The sequence below is a fragment of the Salmo salar genome, chromosome ssa13, assembly GCF_905237065.1.
Source record: "Salmo salar chromosome ssa13, Ssal_v3.1, whole genome shotgun sequence".
Classification (NCBI taxonomy): Eukaryota; Metazoa; Chordata; class Actinopteri; order Salmoniformes; family Salmonidae; genus Salmo; species Salmo salar.
In genome coordinates, this window is record NC_059454.1 from 20,660,144 (window position 1) to 20,681,732 (window position 21,589).

Below are 21,589 nucleotides of genomic sequence, written 5' to 3' on the forward strand. Positions count from 1 at the left end.
TACCTTCAAACCCAGTTCCTCTTTGCTTGACATCATGGGAAAATCAAAAGAAATCAGCCAAGACCTCAGAAAAGAAATGGTAGACCTCCACAAGTCTGGTTCATCCTTGGGAGCAATTTCCAAACGCCTGAAGGTACCACGTTCCTCTGTACAAACAATAGTATGCAAGTATAAACACCATGGGACCACGCAGCCGTCATACCGCTCAGGAAAGAGACGCGTTCTGTCTCCTAGAGATGAATGTACTTTAATGCAAAAAGTGCAAATCAATCCCAGAACAACAGCAAAGGACCTTGTGAAGATGCTAGAGGAAACAGGTACCAAAGTATCTATATCCACAGTAAAACAAGTCCTATATCGACATAACCTGTAGGCCGCTCAGCAAGGAAGAAGCCACTGCTCCTAAACCACCATAAAAAAGCCAAGGGGTGGGGGTGCTTTACTGTAGGTTTGCAACCGCACATGGGGACAAAGATCGTACTTTTTGGAGAAATGTCCTCTGGTCTGATGAAACAAAAATAGAACTGTTTGGTCATAATGACCATTGTTATGTTTGAAGGAAAAGTGGGGATGCTTGCAAGCCGAAGAACACCATCCCAACCGTGAAGCAAGGGGGTGGCAGCATCATGTTGTGGGGGTGCTTTGCTGCAGGAGGGACTGGTGCACTTCACAAAATAGATGGCATCATGAGGTAGGAAGATTATGTGGATATATTGAAGCAACATCTCAAGACATCAGTCAGGAAGTTAAAGCTAGGTCGCAAATGGGTTTTAAAAATGAACGATGACGCCAAGCATTGAAAAAGCGTGTGTGAGCAAGGAGGCCTAAAAACCTGACTCAGTTACACCAGCTCTGTCAGGAGGAATGGGCCAAAATTCACCCAACTTATTGTGGGAAGCTTGTGGAAGGCTATCCAAAACGTTTGACCCAAGTTAAACAATTTAAAGGCAATGCTACCAAATACTAATTGAGTGTATGTAAACTTCTGACCCACTGGGAATGTGATGAAAGAAATAAAAGCTGAAATAAATAATTCTCTCTACTAGTATTCTGACATTTCACATTCTTAAAATAAAGTGGTGATCCTAACTGACCTAAGACAGGGAATCTTTACTAGAATTAAATGTCAGGAATTGTTAAACTGAGTTTAAATGTACTTGACTAAGGTGTATGTAAACTTCTGACTTCAACTGTATGTCACTCCCTTATGTTCCTTCCCCAGGCGTCATTGTTTCAGTTCCCTGTCTGTGCGTTGTTCGTGTTTCTTGTTTTGAATTATGTTTCATTCATTTATTAAAGCACTCACTCCCTGAACATGCTTCCCGACTCTCAGCACACATCGTTACCGAATGACGCCTCACCAAAGGGAAGCATCAGGGAGTGTTTTTTTGTTTTAGTTTTGGCGGTGATGTCGGGTCCGTGTGTCAGAACCGGAGCTACCTGGATGGCCTCAGCCGGTTTGTTGGATTCCCATGCCTCGGTAGATTCGACGGGTTCCCCTGCCTCAGCTGGCTCGACGTGTTTCCATACCTCAGTGGGATCGATAGGCTCCCATGCTTCAGCGGGCTCGATAGGCTCCCATGCCTGACGAACCGGCTCATCAGGCTCTCGTGCCTCAGCCGGTTCATGAGGTTTCTGCGCCTTAGCGGAGGCGTCCGGTCTGTTCCTGATCCCCGGGATTGACCCTGTGGTTGGCGTCCTGCGGCTGGGGCCAGCCGCGCCGGGGAGGGTGTACTGTCACTTATGCTCTCTCTCCGGCGCTCTAGGTCGCCATGCTCCCGTGCCTCAGCTGGATCGACAGGTTCCCGCGCCATAGCAGAGGTGACTGGTCCGCTCCTGATCCCTGGGATGGTCATCTTGGTCGGCGTCCTGCGGCTGGAGCCGCTCGTCGGGGAGGGGAGCCGCTCGTCGTGTGCTCCCTCTGGCGTCTAGGTAACCAGGCTCATCATTATGGAGAACACCTCTGTCACCAGCGTTATGCGCATAATGACATTCACCTGGACTCCATCACCTCCTTGATTACCTGCCCTATATGTCACTCCCTTTGGTTTCTTACCCAGTCATCATTGTTTCTGTTTCTTGTCTGTGCGTCGTTTGTGTTTCTTGTTTTGTATTGTGTTTCATTCATTTATTAAATTATTCACTCCCTGAACTTGCTTCCTGACTCCCAGCGCACTCATTACACAAGGAAAAAGGCAGTAACTGCCATCACTCACGTCTGTTACTGCCTTTTACCTTGGTTTCACTGAGCTCTGTGCTGCAGTGTCTACGGTTTACCTTGGTATTATTTACTGTTCTTTGCTGATACAAGTATCAAACTATGACACTGACAGCCATATATAAATATATGAACACAAGTTTGTTTTAAAAAATCGTCATGGAAATTCAGTGGGTGTACCAAGCAAGACGGCAGTAACTGCCGTTTAGGGTCAAAGGTCACGGTCAATATAAATAAAAAATTACCTCAGTAAGACAACCACATCTCTGATCACCTTACAGTTAATTTGGCTGGACAATTAAAAAAAAAAAAAATTATTATTCAGTTTCACTCTGAGCAGTTACTACTCTTTTGCTTGATAGTGCAGTATAGTGTATTACCTTTAATGCCTCTAAATGGTATGTCAGTCGAGTAGCAGAGTAACTTAACAGCAGAACATAGCTGTAATGTCTACAAAGCCTCAGTACAAGACAAACATGTTTGACGATGACAGGGCTCCATTGATGATTCCAAAACCCACAAATGGTGGCCCTTGGAGGAGAGTTCCGTGTAAGTCATTATGCTAATGACCCAGTCAGGGGACCCAATGGGAGGGGGGGGGGAGGCAGGGCGCCTGGTCTGTTTATGGGAAACAAGTGCTTAGTTCCTCTGCTACGGTAGTTATGGCAACAGATCACATACAAAACAGTAGGGGTTTCTTCAACGTATAACTGCTGCAGGGATCTTGTCATTTTAAAATGGCAGGAATATAGATGTGATGCAATCATGAGTACAGGGCATAGATCAGATGGAAACAGAGATGGAGAAAGGGAATGAGAGAGAGAGAGAATCTGAACATTAACCATCTAAAAGTGAGAAGAGAGAAAGAGACTTGTAGAGGGCTCGTCACCTTTTTTTTAAAACTCTGCTTTAGGCCTATTACCAAACAGGGATAAACATTCTCTACTTACAAGTCCTCTTCTATTAACGTCCCCTAGTTAATTTAAATGGCAAAATTACAGTGGAACCATTATGAGAACCTCAACAGAGACACCCATGTCAGAGCAAGATGGTACTGTTTCAATGTAGAGTGTGGTTTTATATCACAGACCATGTTGACACTACTCTCTCACTCTGATACACTCACTGAAATCAGGAGAGAAGTTATCTCCAAAGCAAATGTCCAATTTCACCACTATTCCCCATATTTTGCCTCAAACGTATTTCACTATATAGGGAATTGAGTGTCATTTGAGACACAGACCCCAAAACAAGCAAACGAACAAATCTGCATTATTTAAAAGTATTGAACTCACTTCACTGTTCTATTACAGGCCTACTGTATATGGTGATGTACTGTAATAATTGCCCCAAGCTGCTTTACTAGTAACACACAGTCTTTGATCAGAGGCCATAACCTTAATGGATCACATGGTCTGTGGCACCAAAGTTCTCGGCCGTCAACACCCCAACAGTACAGTTACTTTACTCGGTGTGCAGTGTCACAATTACTCAAACAGTTGAGTTCAGCCAGAGTTCAGATGCTAACTGAAAATGTTGATGGTGTGAATAAGATACACTATGGTGTGTGATTAATTAGTCTTGTCGAAAGCAAGGTATTAGGGCTGCACGATATGGGCAAATAATCAAATTGTCACGCCCTGACCGTAGAGATCCTTATTATTCTCTATGTTTGGTTAGGTCAGGGTGTGACTCGGGTGGGGAAGTCTGTTTTTTGTTTCTTTGTTATGGGCCGAGTGTGGTTCCCAATCAGAGGCAGCTGTCTGTCGTTGTCTCTGATTGGGAATCATACTTAGGCAGCCTGTTTTCCACCTGTGTTTGTGGGAGGTTGTTTTCTGTTTAGCACCTGAGCCTGACAGAACTGTGCGCTTTTGTTTTTTCACCGTTTGTTATTTTGTTTGAGTGTGTTGTGAAATAAATTATCATGAACACTTACCACACTGCGCCTTGGTCCACTTCTCCTTCTTACGACGACTGTTACACAAATTGCGATTTTCTTTTCTTTTTTAGCCAAGTATTGTGATTGCAATTTAGATCAAAACACTGTGGGAATCATAGAATCGGAGTACTAATTTTATTTCTATGGTTGGTGTCGTTTGGCATGACAACTAATGAAAAACACAGGTATAGTAGAGGTTGTTGTGACAGGTTAGGATCCAAAGTGTTGGTCAGAGTTTCCCAGGGGACCCTTATTACATTTGAATGTTACATTCATGGCATAAAAAAAGGTTAAACGATGTGGAAATTGCACATCATATTTTAATTTAGATTAAAATGTGATTAATTGTGCAGCCCTACAAGGCATTTTCACAATGATAATCATCAAGTGGAGTGAGTAAAAGAAGGACAAACAGAACAGTAATGGCCGTGCTTGCTCATACAAAAACACAAACAATAAAGGAAATGTTAGTCTTATAGTAAAAGTAGTAATAAAGTGAGACAGTGATATCTAAATGGGCTTCTTATAGCCTAACCATTTATATTGATGAACAAGTTATGGAATATTAGGTTGCATGAAGTGCCCGTGTTGATTTGCCACAACCGGTGGTAGTTCATGAGCCTCTTTACGATAGCTATTAAGTCTGAATATGGTATAACTGTGTTAGGGAGTTGTTCCTAATTCCTCAACTTTGGAATTCAGTACAGCTTATTTTTGCAGAGATTCAGCTGAAGCTATTTTTTAAGGGTAAAGTTTCAGTGGGCCCACATGGCAATGTACGATGTTGGCAGATGCTGCAGTGTTGTGCTCCCTGCTGTGTGAAAACAGACAGGGAATAAGCCACATACACAAAAACAGGGGCGTGCACACACACACACACACACACACACACACACACACACACACACACACACAGAGAGAGAGACATGGTTACACGGTAGACAGAGATCAAGGTTACATCAGTGATGCTTTGTAAATGAGTTAGGAGCCTGTAACACCACAACATGAGCTATCTGTCATCCTTTGTTAGGTTTGTAAAGTGAATGAGAAAAATAAATAAGCTCAGTTTGATGTGATCCTTGTTTTTTAAAACAGTGCATGAACTGTTCACTTTTCTATCACAGTGACTATCTACAAAGCCATTTGTACAGTTGACTCTATCTCTTCAACCCAGTGAATCTAGGCCTTTACAGTGTATGTTACTCTCTTAGTCCCCAGGCTCAATCAACCATGCAAATGGCTTCACTTAAATATGCACAGCGCACAAAATCATCATTATTATCCAACAATTTTTGTGGTCATCAAAATGCCACAACGTGGAAAAAATGTGAAATACAAAATGATAAATCAAAATGAAAATCAAAGTAGTCTCTCTGGTGATTAGATAGATAATGAACTCCAGACTGAAGTCACAGTCTTCCAAGAATGATCTATTCTTTCACCACAGACAGACATCACTCATTGTAAAGACAGCTTTATTGAAAATGCAGGAGTTAGATTACTGTTTTCTCTGTTAAATGTTTATTCTGTGTTGATTATGGAATAATTTAGCAGACAGACGGCAGTACGGCACACCAGGTCAGGAGAACATGCAGCTGAGAGAGAGACTGTACAAGACTGTACTGTATATGCCCTGTAGACCTCACACACTCTGCAGTGTAAAGGGCAGCAAGCATCAAACTCCACCAGCAAGAGTAAATACCACCCTCTTTATTTTAGAACTGCTGGGCCTGTCTCATATGAATTTAAGCTAAAGCAATATTTACATAGTAATTATATTGACAAGGACAGCATAAGAACAGTACAATATGAATTGAAGCTAAATCAGAAGCTAAAGCAATGTATTTACATAGTAATTATATTGGAAAGGTCAGCGTAAGGACAGTACAATGAGGGTGGACATTGTTTCTAAGGGGGCGTTATGGTACCATGGTGAATGTAGACAAGGGAGTATACTAACAGACAGGGTTGGGGAGTAATCTGAATACAAAAAACAAACTGTAATCAGTTACGTTTCCAGCAAAGATATTGTAATAAGATTACAGATACTTTTGTAAAACTAGAGAATTGCTTTTAAATTCAGAAAGGATGTTTTCTCAATGACGTTTAATTCAGCATTGAAAAAAGACGCAAGTTAAAAAAAAAAATCCGCCTGAGTGAGTCTGACCACAAGTCAGTGACCACTATGATGACACACCGAATGCATTTGATGGATCCTTTATGTCTTCTAATGCATCTTAACAGGAAAGTAATCATATTACATTACTGATTACAATTTTGGACAGGTAACTATTAACTGTAACAGATTACATTTAGAAAGTAACCAAACCAACCCTGCTAACAGATGGAAGTTAAGCGGTGTCATCTTTATTAGCAAAAGCACCTAAAATTATAGTGAAATTCACATCTTGAAAGACCACGTTAATGAGTGCTGTATTGAATAGAAGCTATCATGATGGCTTCCTGAGTCCTTTTAGAGGCAAAGCAAAACACAGCTGTTAGGGCAGGTGATCACAGTTATCCCAGATTGATCCCAGATTAGTTCCTCTAACCATACAGCGCATTGTGACTAAGCATTCAGACCCTGGAGGTCCTGCTTCTCTATAGTGATGGGGGGGGATATTATATCGATATGTAAAACAAAATTTAATAATATATATATATATATATATATATTACACACACAGTAGCTCACAAAAGTGAGTACACCCCTCACATTTTTGAAAATATTTGAGTATATCTTTTCATGTGACAACACTAAAGAAATGACACTTTGCTACAATGTACAGCTTGTATAACTGTCCCCTCAAAATAACAAAACACACAGCCATTAATGTCTAAACCGCTGGCAACAAAATTGAGTACACCCCTAAGTGAAAATATCCAAATTGGGCCCAAAGTGTCAATATTTTGTGTGGCCACCATCATTTTCCAGCACTGCCTTAACCCTCTTGGGCATGGAGTTCACCAGAGCTTCACAGGTTGCCACTGGAGTCCTCTTCCACTCCTCCATGATGACATCACGGAGCTGGTGGATGTTGGAGACCTTGCACTCCTCCACCTTCCGTTTGAGGATGCCCCACAGATGCTCAATAGGGTTTAGGTCTGGAGACATGCTTGGCCAGTCCATCACCTTTAACCTCAGCTTCTTTAGCAAGGCAGTGGTCGTCTTGGAGGTGTGTTTAGGGTCGTTATCATGTTGGAATACTGCCCTGCGGCCCAGTCTCCGAAGGGAGGGGATCATGCTCTGCTTCAGTATGTCACAGTACATGTTGGCATTCATGGTTCCCTCAATGAACTGTAGCTCCCCAGTGCCGGCAGCACTCATGCAGCCCCAGACCATGACACTCCCACCACCATGCTTGACTGTAGGCAAGACACACTTGTCTTTGTACTCCTCACCTGGTTGCCGCCACAGATGCTTGACACCATCTGAACCAAATAAGTTTATCTTGGTCTCATCAGACCACAGGACATGGTTCCAGTAATCCATGTCCTTAGTCTGCTTGTCTTCAGCAAACTGTTTGCGGGCTTTCTTGTGCATCATCTTTAGAAGAGGCTTCCTTCTGGGACGACAGCCATGCAGACCAATTTGATGCAGTGTATGGTCTAAGCACTGACAGGCTGACCCCTCACCCCTTCAACCTCTGCAGCAATGCTGGCAGCATTCCCAAAGACAACCTCTGGATATGAAGCTGAGCACGTGCACTCAACTTCTTTGGTCGACCATGGCGAGGCCTGTTCTGAGTGGAACCTGTCCTGTTAAACCGCTGTATGGTCTTGGCCATACGTGCTGCAGCTCCGTTTCAGGGTCTTGGCAATCTTCTTATAACCCAGGCCATCTTTATGTAGAGCAACAATTCTTTTTTTCAGATCCTCAGAGAGTTCTTTGCCATGAGGTGCCATGTTGAACTTCCAGTGACCAGTCAGTATGAGGGAGTGTGAGAGCGATGACACCAAATTTAACACACCTGCTCCCCATTCACACCTGAGACCTTGTAACACTAACGAGTCACATGACACCGGGGAGGGAAAATGGCTAATTGGGCCCAATTTGGACATTTCCACTTAGGGGTGTACTCACTTTTGTTGCTAGCGGTTTAGACATTAATGGCTGTGTGTTGTGTTATTTTGAGGGGACACTGTTAAACAAGCTGAACACTCACTAATTTACATTGTAGCAAAGTGTCATTTCTTCAGTGTTGTCACATGAAAAGATATACTCAAATATTTACAAAAATGTGAGGGGTGTACTCACTTTTGTAAGATCTATATATATATATACCCAACTAACTCTGGGCCTTCCTTCTCCTATGGTGGTTGTCATGAGAGCCAGTTTCATCATAGCACTTGGAGGTTTTTCTGACTTCACTTGAAGAAACTTTAAGAGTTGGTCTTTTACCAAACAGGGCTATCTTCTGTGTACCATCCCTACCTTGTCACAACACAACTGATTGTCTCAAATGCATTAAGGACAGAAATTCCACAAATTTGCTTTTGATAAGGCACACCTGTTAATTGAAATTCATTCCACCTCATGAAGCTGGTTGAGAGAATGCCAAGAGTGTACAAAACTGCCATCAATGCAAAGGGTGGCTATTTTGAAGAATCTCAAATATAAAATATATTTTGATTTGTTTAACACTTTTTGTGTTATTTTATAGTTTTGATGTCTTCACTACTATTCAACAATGTAGAAAATAGTAAAATAAAGAAAAACCCTTGAATGAGTAGGTGTGTCCAAACTTTTGACTGGTACTGTATATATATATATATATATATATATACACACTACATTACCTAAAGTATGTGGACACCTGCTCATCGAACATCTCATTCTAAAATAATGGTCATTAATATGGAGTTGGTCCCCCCTTTGCTGCTGTAACAGCCTCCACTCTTCTGGGAAGGGTTCCACTAGATGTTGGAACATTGCTGCGGGGACTTGCATCAATTCAGCCACAAGAGCATTAGTGAGGTCGGGCACTGATGTTGGGTGATTAGCCCCGCAGTCGGCATTCCAATTCATCCAGAATGTCATTGTATGCTGTAGCGTTAAGATTTCCCTTCACTTGATCTAAGGGGCCTGGCCTGAAGCATGAAAAACAGCCCCAGACCATTATTCATCCTCCACCAAACTTTACAGTTGGCACTATGCATTGGGGCAGGTAGCATTCTACTGGCATCCGCCAAACCCAGATTTGTTTGTCGGACTGCCAGATGGTGAAGGGTGATTCATCACTCCAGAGAACGTGTTTGCACTTCTCCAGAGTCCAATGGCAACGAGCTTTACACCACTCCAGCCGACGCTTGACATTGCACATGGTAATCTTAGGCTTGTATGCAGCTGTTCAGCCATGGAGACCCATTTCATGAAGCTACCAACGAACAGTTCTGATGTTTCTTTGCTTCCAGAGGCATGCTTGGAACTCGGTAGTGAGTGTTGCAACCGAGGACAGACCGGGACAGCTCTTGCAAGGCAGAAATTTGACAAACTGACTTGTTGGAAAGGTGGCATCCTATGACGGTGCCAAAGTCACTGAGCTCTTCAGTAAGGCCATTCTTCTGCTATTGTTTGTCTATGGAGATTGCATGGCTGTGTGCTCCATTTTACACACCTGTCAGCAACGGGTGTGCTAAAATAGCCGAATCCACTAATTTGAAGGGGTGTTCACATACTTTTGTATTTATAGTGTATGTATACAGATTATTATTTAAAAATGTTTGCTAATGTAGGTAACCTTAGCTAGAGTTTGTTAGCTGTACCTGCGCCAAAACTCCGGTATTTTCCATCCTATAGCTTGTTCACCATCTTCTTTTTAAATAGTGAGCCAACATGTTTTCAGCACTAGTATTTCCCTGACTGATCAAAACTCTCTCGTCTCTCTGCAGAAGACATATAGTGAGCAATATAAAAGCGCAATATAGAATCGTGAGAATTGCAATACACATCATATCGGCTCCTTGTATCACATACTGGTAATTTCCAGTTCTACTTCTTTCCTAGCTTGAGAAACCCTTTCCCAGATCCACATTGCTCAGTTAAAAATTACACAAGGGCTTTTTCTGTTTGGCCCAATGAGTCATGTTGTTCAGCATGACCTGAATGAACGCTCACTCACTCAGACACACATTGCATCACTGTTCGCAGGTTCTGCTAAGCTAACCTTGTGCCACAGGAGTGCCCTAGCGCTTCTGTCAGATCTGATTCCAGAACAGCAGCCACAGCTATCTGAGTGAGTATGGCACCCATCTGCAGTGGAGGTCACATGACTAATTGATGATGACCTTGTTACCTTTCATTACTTTTTAGATGACCACAAGGCTGCTCGGCCAACCTGCAGCGGTGGAGAGCATCAATGGTTGTGTCCTCAGGGGGTTAAAACCATGAAGAAATGGTGCTTAGGGTACTCTAATCTCTGTAATCCCCCTCACAATGGAACATTAGCTGTATGTCCTGCATTATGTACTTGCTTATGGCTGTCCATCCACATCATTGTCCAAGATGGCATTGCTCCAAATTGCCATGACTTTCAAGTTTATTGCTGTATTGTGTTGCACTTGAGCCATTCAATGTGGAGGTGCAAGGGCAGGCCAATGTCAGAGCCACGAGGGGCAGATGTTTCTGAGGCAGAGTGAGAAGTGGCAGTCATACAGTACAGTATGTGTCCAGCTATCTTTACCCCTAACATATCTTCAGCTTTCTTTACCGCTAACATATCAACAACTATCTTTACCCCTAACATATCTTCAGCTTTATTTACCCCTACCATATCAACAGCTATCTTTACACCTACCATATGAACAGCTATCATTACCCTTACCATATCAACAGCTATCTTTACCCTTACCATATCAACAGCTATCTTTACCCCTAACATATCATTTACATTTAAGTCATTTAGCAGACGCTCTTATCCAGAGCGACTTACAAATTGGTGCATTCACCTTATGATATCCAGTGGAACAACCACTTTACAATAGTGCATCTAAGGATTACTTTATCCTATCCTAGGTATTCCTTAAAGAGGTGGGGTTTCAGGTGTCTCCGGAAGGTGGTGATATCAACCGCTATCTTTACCCCTACCATATAAACAGCTTTTTTTTACCCCTAACATATCAACCGCTATCTTTACCCCACCATATCAACAGCTATCTTTACCCCTAACACATCTTCAGCTTTCTTTACCCCTAACATATCAACAGCTATCTTTACCCCTAACATATCAACCGCTATCTTTAACCCTAACATATCAACAGCTATCTTTACCCCTAACATATCAACAGCTATCTTTACCCCTAACATATCTTCAGCTTTCTTTACCCCTACCAAATCAACAGCTATCTTTACCCCCACCATATCAACAGCTATCTTTACCCCCACCATATCAACAGCTATCTTTACCCCTAACATATCAACAGCTATCTTTACCCCTAACATATCTTCAGCTTTCTTTACCCCTACCATATCAACAGCTACCTTTACCCCTAACATATCAAATCAAATCAAATGATATTTGTCACATGCGTAGAATACAACAGGTGTAGACCTTACTGTGAAATGACCTTACCAACAATGCAGTTTTAAGTAAAATAAGAGTTAAGAAAAATATTTACTAAATAAACTAAAGTAAAAAATAAAATAGCAACAATAAAATAACTATAACGAGCCTATATACAGGGGGTACCAATACCAAGTCAATGTGCGGGGGTACAGGTTAGTCGAGGTAATTGAGTTAATATGTACATGGTAGGGGTAAAGTGACTATGCATAGATATTAGATAATGAACAGTGAGTAGCAGGAGCGTGAAAAAAAGGGGGGTCAATGCAAATAGTCCGGTAGACATTTGATTAGCTGTTCAGCAGTGTTATGGCTATGGCCCACCCGTCTCCCCCGTCTCATCGACGGCCAACCGGCTTATACGGTGAGGTGTCTCCTGAAGGTTCGACCTCAGGGCAGGGGGTTCTAGTACCTGGTTGATTGGGAGGGTTATGACCCGGAGGAGAGGTGCTGGGTCCCCGACAGGGAGATCCTGGACCCAAGCCTCATTGCGGATTTTCAACACCGACACCCCGGTCAACCAGGTATGCTCCCAGGTGGGACCCCAGGTGGTGCCCCTATGGGGGGATGGGGGGGGAACACCCTGATCTGCTTCACCTGTCATTGTGGTTGTCTCCACCCCCCTCCAGGTGTCGCCCATCTTCCCCATTATCACCTGTGTATTTATACTTGTGTTCTCTGTCTGTCTGTTGACTGTTTGTCTTGTTTGTCAAGTCAACCAGCGTTTTTGTTATCAGCTCCTGCTTTTTCCAGTCTCTCTTTTTCTCCCCCTCCTGGTTTTGACCCTTGCCTGTTCTGACTCTGAGCCAGCCTGCCTGATCACATTGCCTGCTCCTGACCCTGAGCCTGCCTGCACCTTTGCCCCACCTCTGGATTGTTGACCTCTGCCTATCCTGACCCTGAACCTGCCTGCCGTCCGGTACCGTTGCCCCACCTCTGGTTCACTGAACCCTGCCTGCCTTGCCCTGTCTGCTGCCTGCCCCTGTTGTAATATTAAACCATTGTCAATTCGACGTGTCTGCATCTGGGTCTTACCTTGATTCCTGATAGGTATAAAGGTCCTGGATGGCAGGAATCTTGGCCTTTTGGTGTTTTTAGACCATGATAGTTTGTTGTTGATGTGGACACCAAGGAACTTCAAGCACTCAACCTGCTCTACTACAGCCCCGTCGATGAGAATGGGGGCGTGCTCGGTCCCCTTTTTCCTATAGTCCATGATAATCTCCTTTGTCTTGATCACATTGAGAGAGAGGTTGTTGTCCTGGCACTACACTTCCAGGTCTCTGACCTCCTCCCTATAGGCTGTCTCATCGTTGTCGGTGATCAGGCCTACAGGGTGTACAGGAGGGGACTAAGCACGCACCCCTGGGGGGCCCACATGTTGAGGATCAGCGTGACAAATGTGTCGTTGCCTACCCTTACCACCTGGGGGCCACCCGTCAGGAAGTCCAGAATCCAGTTGCAGACGAAGGTGTTTAGTCCCAGAGTCCTTAGCTTAGTGATGAGCTTTGAGGGCACCATGGTGTTGAACGCTGAGCTGTAGTCAATGAATAGCATTCTCATGTAGGTGTTCCTTTTGTCCAGGTGGGAAAGGGCAGTGTTGAGTGCAATAGAGATTCCATCATCTGTGGATCTGTTGGGGCAGTATGCAAATTGGAGTGGGTCTAGGGTTGCTGTGATGATGGTGTTGATGTGAGCCATGACCAGCCTTTCAAAGCACTTCATGGCTACTGACATGAGTGCTACAGGTCGGTAGTCATTTAGGCAGGTTCCCTTGGTGTTCTTGGGCACAGGGACTATGGTGGTCTGCTTGAAACATGTAAGTATTACAGACTTGGCCAGGGACAGGTAGAACATGTCAGTGAAGACACTTGCCAGTTGGTCAGCGTATGCTCGAAGTACACGTCCTGATAATCCATTTGGTCCTGTGGCCTTGTGATTGTTGACCTGTTTAAAGGTCTTATTCACATTGGCCATGGCGAGCGTAATCACACAGTCGTCCAGAACAGCTGGTGTTCTCATGCATGCTTCAGTGTTGCTTGCCTCGAAGTGCGCATATAAGTAATTTAGCTCATCTGGTAGGCTTGTGTCACTGGGCAGCTCGTGGCTGGGCTTTTCTTTGTAGTCCGTAATAGGTTGCAAGCCCTGCCACATCTGATAAGTGTCAGAGCCGGTGTAGTAGGATTCAATCTTAGTCCTGTATTTACGCTTTGCCTGTTTGATGGTTCGTCTGAGGGCATAGCGGGATTTCCTTGAAAGCGGCAACTCTACCCTTTAGCTCTGTGCAGATGTTGCCTGTAATCCATGGCTTCTTATTGGGGTATGTATGTACAGTCACTGTGGGGACAATGTCATCGATGCACTTATTGATGAAGCCGGTGACTGATGTGGTATACTCCAATGATATCATGAGACCTGGAACATATTCCAGTCTGTGCTAGCAAAACAGTCCTGTAGCTTAGCATCTGCATACTCTGACCACTTCCGTATTGAGCGAGTTACTGGTACTTCCTGCTTTAGTTTTGCCACTAGGAGCACGCCTCCGGATGAGTATTTTCTTGCTTGCGTATGGCTTTATACAGCTCGCTGAGTGTGGTCTTAGTGCCAGCATCGGTTTGTGGTGGTAAATAGACAGCTACGAAAAATATAGATGAAATATCTCTTGGTAAATTGTGGTCTACAGCTTATCATGATACTCTACCTCAGGGGAGACTTCCTTAATATTTGATTTTGCGCACCAGCTGTTATTGACAAATAGAGATGGACTGCCAACCCTTGTCTTACTGGAGGCAGCTGTTCTGTCTTGCCGATAAACAGAAAAAACAGCCAACTGTATATTATCCATGTCATCATTCAGCCACGACTCAGTGAAACATAGGATATTAATTTCATCTCGCTGACTAATTCTCAGAAGGTACCCCGACCTGCGTCCCTTGTATCGGCGTCTTCTCTTCATGCGAATGATGGGAATTTGGGCCTGGTTGGGTATCTGGAGTAAATCCTTTGCGTCCGACTCGTTAAAGAAAAAATCTTCATCCAGTTCGAGGTGAGTAATCGCTGTTCTGATATCCAGAAGCTCTTTTCGGTCATAAGAGACAGTGGCAGACATAAACATTACACAACAAGTTGGAAATCGCAAGTTCAACAATGAGTTGTTTGGAAGGAATCGGTGACAGTGGCTAAGTGCAAGCATTGCAACTGGGAAGTCAGACTGGGAAAATACGTTTTGAACAATCATCCAACTCGGAATTGTAAATCTTTTTCTTTGATGACAAAATTTGCCATTAAAGGACCGTCGCGCACAACAAGGTGAGTCCAAAAATGTCTTATATGCAGCTTCAGAAATTATGTAATATGACGGGGAGATATAGTCAGCCATATCAGCTATGTTTTTTAAAAAGGCATTAAATGAAGCTGAATGAATTGTTTCGCTGCCAGACAAGGCTCCGCTGATAGCCAGGTGTAGCAGTGGTAAGGATTCACTCCATTGTGCTGGAAAGAAAGCTCTGCTGTTGGGACAGCTTTATGTAGGTGTAACAGTGTAGGTTCCGTCCCTCTCTTCGCCCCAACCTGGGCTCGAACCAGGGACTCTTGCACACATCAACAACTGACACCCACGAAGCATCGTTACCCATGCAACGCAAGGGGAGCGAGTGACATCACCGATTGAAACGCTATTAGCGCGCACCACCGCTAACTAACTAGCCATTTCACATCGGTTACATAGGCCCTAAACATTTGTGCACACCGCTTGTTGCCGTTATAGCGCAATGAATTTATTGTTTAGGGTTGTGTAGTGGCTTTGCTGGCATGCATCTAAAAAAAATGTTTGGGGAGTTTGCACCACCAAGATTTACATGCTAAAATCACCACTGCCACCGGCCAGTTTTGCACTTCCACATCTGCGGTGAAAGGTAACAGAGCTAGAGAGGTGTTTGTCAGACAATGAGACATCCAAAAAATCTGTCTTCTCACTAAATGTCTGCAGCGTCCAAACAGTTTGACCTAGAAACTATTATGACTACTCTATGGAAATGCTCTCCTTTTCTACGACCCCTACAATTGTCAAGAGACTCGTCGATGTGCCAACTTCTGTTTTGTAGCATCTGAACCATTTGGGCTACTAATGGGACACCACGGTGGAAAGGGTAGATTCTCCCGAACACAATGGTGTTCTCCTTTTTGCTTTATGACCCACACAATTGTCATAGGAATCCTCTGAAGGTAACCAGTACCGGCTTTAAAAAAACAAATGAAAGTATGAAGATAGTTTTGTGCCTACCCCAAAAAAGGGGTAAATACATATGTGTAAAAAAGAAATATATATTTCCTGAGTTTTTTAAAAGTTTTTTTTACATCTCCTAGATTTTTGTGAATGAGAATGATTTATTTCAGCTTTTATTTCTTTCATCACATTCCCAGTGGGTCAGAAGTTTACATACACTCAATTGGTAGCATTGCCTTTAAATTGTTTAACTTGGGTCAAACGTTTTGGGTAGCCTTCCACAAGCTTCCCACAATAAGTTGGGTGAATTTTGGCCCATTCCTCCTGACAGAGCTGGTGTAACTGAGTCAGGTTTGTAGGCCTCCTTGCTCACACACGCTTTTTCAATTCTGCCCACAAACTTTCTATAGGATTGAGGTCAGGCCTTTGTGATGGCCACTCCAATACCTTGACTTTGTTGTCCTTAAGCTAATTTGCCACAACTTTGGAAATATGTTTGGGGTCATTGTTCATTTTTAAAACCCATTTGCGACCTAGCTTTAACTTCCTGACTGATGTCTTGAGATGTTCCTTCAATATATCCACATCGTTTTCCTACCTCATGAAGCCATCTATTTTGAGAAGTGCACAAAGCACCCCTACAACATGATGCTGCCACCCCCGTGCTTCACGGTTGGAATGGTGTTCTTCGGCTTGAAAGACTCCCCCTTTAACCTCCAAACATAAAGATGGTAATTATGGCCTAAGAAGTTATATTTTTGTTTCATCAGACCAGAGGACATTTCTCCAAAAAGTACGATCTTTGTCCCCAAACCGTAGTCTGGCTTTTTTATGGCGGTTTTGGAGCAGACTCTTCTTCCTTGCTGAGCGGCCTTTCAGGTTATGTCAATTTAGGACTAATTTTACTGTGGATATAGATACTTTTTTACCTGTTTCCTCCAGCATCTTCACAAGGTCCTTCGCTGTTGTTCTGGGATTGATTTGCACTTTTCGCACCAAAGAACGTTCATCTCTTGGAGACAGAATGCGTCTCCTTCCTGAGCGGTATGATGGCTGCGTGGTCCCATGGTGTTTATACTTGCGTACTATTGTTTGTACAGAGGAACGTGGTACCTTCAGGCGTTTGGAAATTGCTCCCAAGGATGAACCAAACTTCTGGATGTTTACAATTTTTTTCTGAGGTCTTGGCTGATTTCCCATGATGTCAAGCAAAGAGGCACTGAGTTTGAAGGTAGACTTGAAATACATCCAGGTACACCTCCAATTGACTCAAATTATGTCAATTAGCCTATCAGAAGCATCTAAAGCCATGACATAATTTTCTGGAATTTTCTAAGCTGTTTAAAGGCACCATCAACTTAGTGTATGTAAACCTTCTGAGCCACTGGAATTGTGATACAGTGAATTATAAGTGAAATAATCTGTCTGTAAACAATTGATGGAAAAATTGCTTGTGTCTGTTTAGAGATGCTTCCAATTAAATCTGATATCTCAATTTCAGTTTGTAGCTTTCAACATGGGACATTGTTTTAAAAAGGACAGCTTCAAACATCAACCCTCAGCATCAGCCCACCAATCTGAAGAATATGATGTGCCTTTTGATTACTCTGGCAAAATTCAGAGCAGTAAAACAAAATGGACACAGTTGGTCCTTTAACAGTGTGTATGCCTCCGGCTGTGGCCTACATAATCATCTGCATCAGTGCTTATCAATTCAAGTCAAGTGGGCCTACCTACAGCGTTGCACATTTTGTTCTAACCCACCACACCATTAACACGTGACTATCAGTTGATCAGCTGAATCAGGTCTGTGCACTGCCATGTTGTGATAGATCAAACAAACAATGATTTAAAAATTTAACAGAACATACAAGTCTATGCACAAGGAATACTTTTAACAATTTACACAGAACGTTTCACAAAAACACATTTATTGAAAGAACTATGCAGATGCAAAGTTTGTTAACAGAATTACGGTAAAATTTCCCTCCATTTATGCGACCACGTTTTCCAAAAACTCTGTTAAATATCTGTTCCGAATTAAGATGAAAACATTTCTGCAGAAAGAATGGGGTGTCCGCTATGACATGACACTTTGACTTTGAAAAAAGGGCAGCAGCAGGTGACCCAACTGTGGTTTGTGATTTCCCATCGTAGTCAATTCAATTGCAGTAATTCCGTTACCGATTTGGTAACAGCATTACACATTTGAATCACTTAATAATTCATAAACAAAATTGATATCAGTAACACTTTAAATAAATGGTAAGTCTCCCTTTATTTCGACTTACTTCTGTGAACTTTCATTATCCTCCTTATGAGGGAGAGAAATCTGAAAATATTTTAAAGATATGTGGGTTTTTGGTAATGGAATAACAAGGCACAAGGCAATGTTTCTTTAACTTACAGAAGGCAAATAATTTATCCAACATTAATTATAAGTGTTGACATTAGTTGGCAGGGGGTATTTTACTTCAACGTTATTGTGTTTGTAATTACTTTAAAAAAAAAAAAATTCTGGTAGATCCCTTTTCCACTTGTTTGACCAGGAATCAAAGCCATTACATATGCCTACTTTTTTAAGGTGGAAAAATATAGACTCCTTGTTTTCAATGAACTTCACATGTTGGTGATCATGGGCCATTTTATATGGAAATGACCTGGACGCGGTTTCCCAAAAGCTTCGTTAGAACTATAGGATCCTAATGAATACAGCCTTAAAACGCTTTTGTGAAACGGGCTCTGGTTTAAATGCTCTGCCTTCCACATTTCAGCACTTTCAGCACCACGGACAACGACAGGCCAGAGGTTGGTTTAAGTGTCATTTTCACCTCCGTGAACATCGACAAAAAAAAGCATCTGGTTGAACTTGAAGAATCAAGGGTAGGCTACAGTACGCTGCGTGCTCTCATCAAACTGTTGCTTCTCTCCTCCTCCAATGTCAAATCAATAGTTTTCAGCCTTTGTTTCCTCTTTGTTGAACACCAATCAATAGTTCTGGAGTCTGGGTATTTTTCGAATCTACAATGTAATACAAACATGCAAAGCCGTGTGTGTGTGCGCGTGCGTGCGTGCATTTTGAGCGAACTGATTCAATATGACTCATTCAAATTGCCAGGAACAGACTTCTCCAATACTACTGATACGATTATCCACTACGTCTAGTGTTACCAGTGGTGGAAAAAGTACACAATTATCATACTTGAGTAAAAGTAAAGATACCTTGATAGAAAATTACTCAAGTAAAAGTAAAAGTCACCCATTAAAATACTACTTGAGTAAAAGTCTAAAAGTATTTGGTTTTAAACATACTTAAGTATCAAAAGTAAATGTAATTGCTAAAATATACCTAAGTATCAGTAAAAGTACAAATAATTTCAATTTGCTTATATTAAGCAAACCAGACGGCACTAGCGGTTCTGGGGGGGGGGCAGTGCCCATGTAACAACAATTTTGGACCCTCTTGTGGCCCCCCTAAATGTGGAGTATGAAATCATTTTTACATAACACATTTTTGCTATCGTTCTTTTTTTACATCCGTTATTAGACAGTGGCAACGCGGAACACTAATGAGTATGAACATGGTCTTTTGCCTGCTAATGCCTGCAATGCAGTGAAGAAAACGATATGACAACAATAACGTCTAATGTAACTGGCCCCTCTAACAGTACAACTGGCCCCAGCTTGGCCCCCCCAGTTGAAATGGTCTAGAACCGCCACTGCCAGACGGCACCATTTTCTTTTTTTTCTTTTTATTTACAGATAGCCAGGGGTACACTCCAACACTCAGACATAATTAACAAACGCAGCATGTGTTCAGTGAGTCCGCCAGATCAGAGACAGTAGGGATGACCAGGGTTGTTCTCTTGATAAATGTGTGAATTGGACCATTTTCCTGTCCTGCTAAGCATTTAAAATGTAGCGAGTACTTTTGGGAGTCGGGGAAAATGTATGGAGTACAAACAACATTATTTTATTTAGGAATGTAGTGAAGTAAAAGTAAAAGTTGTCCAAAATATAAATAGTAAAGTGCAGATACACCCCAAAAACCCACTTAAGTAGTACTTTCAAGTATTTTTACTTAAGTACTTTACACCACTACTTGCACTGTCCAAATAATTCGGCCTACATGGACCGAGCATGAAGACGAGGGATGGGTTGGCGTTGGTTGTAGTAGGCTAAGTAGAAACTATTGTAGTAGCGAGGTAGTCGTGGTGCTATGTTATAAATGCCGGACAAGTAGACGGCCTACGCATAGTCAGACTCTAAAACGTAAGCTACACCTGTTGGCAGAACGCTATCTCATTGCCCCCTCGTGGTTTCCAGTCGAATAGCCTTTTCAGCGATATAGGCTCTGCCGCTCTTCAACACATGGATAGAACACTATGATTGACGCATTTTCAGAACTCAAAAAATTTAATGTAGTCTATGAATGAATGATAAGGATACTGTAGCCTTATAGGTTATATGGGTATAGACACTGGTGATACAGTCTAATAGAGGTAGCCCATCTAGCCCATAAGAGGGTATAGGCTATCATCCCACGCAATAACCTAGGCTTTGCATTACCTTATCTTCAGCCATTAACCACAGCTGCTAAACTATATGGTTTGTAAACTATAATTAGTCTCACATGATTTAAAGATATATGAAACATTAATTGAAAGACATTGTGATCGTTAGCTGAGAATATCCTACAGTAGCCTAGCCTATAATAACCTGTATGACCAAACATGATATCATCACAACGCTTCTTCATTAGAAAATAAGCAGCTTTGAATGAGAAAAGTCAATGAAATTGAAAACAAGCAATCAAAAATGACAAATGTCTATATAAATACAGAATGGACTCACCAACTCCGATTTTTTCATCTTCTGTTGGTATCCACATTTTGGAATTTTTGGTTATTTTCCCACCAGGAGACCAAGCCTCATTCTGTCGATATCGTGGGAGAATTTAGCTAAATGAAAGCTATAAGAATATCCCCGACTCCTTCGATACGAACGGGATAATCTCCATAGAAATCTAGAACATAAAAAGGACCACAAATGTCTTAACCCGCGATTTCTTTATCTCCCCGGTCTGCTCTGCTCGCCGTCTCCTAGTCACACACTGATGCAGTCTCTGTGTCCACCTACCCAACACACACGGTAATCTAATCTCTGAACGCTATTATTGCAGCAGCATCTCGATAGGAACGGGAATAGTTTTTTTTAAGGTTTATTTATTTATTTCCCAGTTAGTCATTAGCCAATGGCTCAACTACCAAATCGGATATCGGGTCCCACTCCCGGCGGTAGAGTTGAGTCGTTAGATGATAATTAGCAGTCGTGATATTGTGTGCCGGTCCAAACTGGTCTTGGGGTGCAAGAACAATTCAGAAAACTGCGATAAACCGTAAAATGCGCCATCTTCATGGTCATCACGACTCGTTTTGTCAATACCGATGTGTCAAGCATTTGCAAATGTAGATTGGACTGTCGGAGAGTAACTCCATGACAATTGCATCTATCACTAACTGCGCTTTCACGGTCATGGGCTACCTCGGCAGCATCTGATTTCACTGCGCTTAAAATTGAATCTGCTGAACCAAGCTGCATATGCTATTAGACTACATCAGTTACTGGAACCAAGACAGATGTGG

The 21,589-nt window shown here is 42.5% G+C and overlaps 1 protein-coding gene across 1 annotated transcript in view; it reads right to left on the reverse strand.

The window, feature by feature from the left end:
- LOC106566670 (dedicator of cytokinesis protein 3-like) overlaps positions 1-21,496 on the reverse strand; it is an 80,100-nt gene extending 58,604 nt beyond the window's left edge. The window contains 1 exon segment of the mRNA XM_045693031.1: positions 20,799-21,496. Coding sequence (XP_045548987.1) covers positions 20,799-20,835 — 37 coding nt within the window. The 5' untranslated portion in view covers positions 20,836-21,496.
- Between the last annotated feature and the right edge of the window lie 93 nt (positions 21,497-21,589).